The sequence below is a fragment of the Brassica napus genome, chromosome C7 (assembly GCF_020379485.1).
Source record: "Brassica napus cultivar Da-Ae chromosome C7, Da-Ae, whole genome shotgun sequence".
Lineage (NCBI taxonomy): Eukaryota > Viridiplantae > Streptophyta > Magnoliopsida > Brassicales > Brassicaceae > Brassica > Brassica napus.
In genome coordinates, this window is record NC_063450.1 from 6,103,620 (window position 1) to 6,106,229 (window position 2,610).

General features: G+C 38.9%; 1 protein-coding gene across 1 annotated transcript; it reads right to left on the reverse strand.

Moving 5' to 3' along the window:
- Nucleotides 1–2,610, reverse strand: LOC125589905. The gene is made up of 2 exons (XM_048762580.1): nt 1,064–2,610; nt 1–707 (listed from the first exon to the last, which is right to left on the reverse strand). The coding sequence occupies exons 1-2, from the start codon at nt 2,313–2,315 to the stop codon at nt 673–675; spliced, it is 1,287 nt and encodes a 428-aa protein (XP_048618537.1). The 5' UTR covers nt 2,316–2,610; the 3' UTR covers nt 1–672.

Sequence of the window (2,610 nt, forward strand, 5' to 3'; positions counted from 1 at the left end):
CAATCGCCCCAATACTCTAAAGGAACTCCAGATTGAAATATAAGAGCCCTAGCTACATTCAACAGATGCTGATGCTTTCTCTCTACTACCGAGTTCTGTTCAGGAGTTTCAGGACAAGAATGAAATGCTTTAATACCTTTATTATGATATAATGTAGTAAAATTCAGTTCATTAGCATTATCAGATCGAACAGCACACACTCTAGTATTCAATTGGTTCTCTATCATTGCAATATAACCAGGAAAGACATGTAAAACATCAGATTTTTGTTTAAGCATATATACCCAAGTTGCTCTACTAAAATCATCAACAATGGTGAAAAAATACTTGTAACCATCAATAGTTGGAACAGCAAAGGGACCCCAAGTATCAATATGTATTAATTCCAAAGGTTTTGAACAAAGATGATTTCTAGATACAAAGGGAATACGTTTTTGCTTAGACAAATGACAAATATGACAAACTTTAGAGTGTTTTACATCTTTTCCTTTAGGTATAAGTAAAATATCAGATAGAGAATTAATTTTCTTCATAGAAGGGTGTCCTAGTCTTTTGTGCCATGTCAAAGGATCAAGAACCATGCTAGAACAGACAGAGACATTACCTGGGCCCTGACCAACGAGATTAGCATACGATTTATTGTGATCTAAGACATATAAGTTGGCAACTTGACTACCTTGACCAATCATCAACTCCTGAGTAAGAGCCTGAATGAAACAAGAATCAGAAGTAAAGCTAACTTGAGAGTTCAAAGATTTTGTAATCACACTAACACTCAGCAAGTTAAACTTAAATTCAGGAATATGCAAAACACTATAGAGAGAGATCGCATCAGTGAGTTGAATGTAACCGGTTCCAGATATTCTTACTGTGTAACCATTAGGAAGAGTAACAAACGTATTCTCTAAAGGGTGGTAATCTCTATATAAGCTCCTATTATGAGTAACATGATGACTAGCTCCTGAGTCTATGATCCAATCACTAAGAGACAGCTCAGTTCCTTTAGGTATAGTCGAAGTCAACATGTTATAATAAGATAGATTGTATAGAGAAAGAAATGTACCAGAAATTTGAGAGATTACTGGTACGGATGATGATGTAGAGGCAATAGATTTGTCAGAACATGGCGTGACCCCAGAGGACTGAAGCTTGGAGCTGAAAAACGCAATCATCTGTTGGAGTTGATCCTTGGTCATGTTATTACTCGCATCATCAAATCCCTGATCTTTCACAGGCACATTTGATCCTACCGCTGCCAAGTTCGTATTCCCAACAGAGTTGTTCTTCTTAGCTCGTGGATGTCCTGGTGGATAACCATGCACCTTGTAGCACTTATCAACCGTGTGTCCAATACGAAAGCAATGTGAACACTTTGGCTTCTGAAAATTCCCATGAGCTAGCAAGACCGGATTTTGTTCCACATTAGGTGAGTGAGATTGAAACGCTGTTGGAGTCGGGAGTATCTTCTGAGTTCCTCCTAGCACACGCTGACTTTCATCTTGATCCAACATATTGTAGATATCATTCAGGCCTGGTCTTGGCTTCATGTTAAGAATCTGTCCACGAACATTGTTGAAGCTATCATTAAGCCCCATAAGAAACTGTATGATTCGGCTTGTTTCAGCATCATCAAGCAACTCCTGAACTTGTTCACAATCACACTTCTTCACTACACTTGATTTTGTGTTCGCCAATTGCTCCCACAGAATCTTCTTCTTCGTGAAGTATGTCGAGAGGTCAAGATCTCCTTGCTTCAGTGTCATAACAGCTTGCTCCAACTGATATTTGCGTGGCAGATTGTTCACTTTGAAACGCCTAAACAAATCATCCCACATCTCAGTAGCATCTTGATAATATAGAATACTATCATAGATCTCCTTGCTAACGACATTTAGAATCCATGATTTCACCATACTGTTGCAGCGACTCCAGATTTTAAACATATTATCATCAACGGATGGTCTAGGAAGAGATCCATCAACAAAACTCAGCTTATTCTTCGCATCTAGGCTTATCTTCATCGCAATCGACCAACTATTATAGTTAGTTCCATCAAGAGTGTGAACTACTATAGTCAGACCTGGATGATCAGCTGAATGAAGGAAGAATGGGCTGTGAATGCTATCGTGTGCGTCTGAGAACTTCATCGGTGTGTTCATCGCTCCCGGAGTCATCGATCGTCGAGCTTGTTGTTGCTTTGTCATCGTTGTTGCAGGTTCATCGTGGATCTGGAATCCATGTGGAGATTTGATCACAGATCCTTCGTCATCAGAAATTGAGCTTCGCGTCTTCATTTTTCCTCCTCTCTTCCCCATATCAACTTCGATCAAGCTTGCGAAAGGTCAGAGAAGATCAAACGAAGGTGTTTAGGAAGATGATTGAGCAGAAATTGAAGAAATCGCGAGAAAATTCGAAGAAATCAATAGGATATGCTCTGATACCATAATAGAGATCGATAGCAAAGAGAGATTTGGTAAACTGATCTCTTATTTTCCACTTTCCGGAATGTGTTCTGGTACAAGATATATAGATACAATTACTCAACTTGTAAACCAGACTGAAATCAAGTATACCAGCTAATCTAATCTAATCTAGATTAAACCGGTTTAC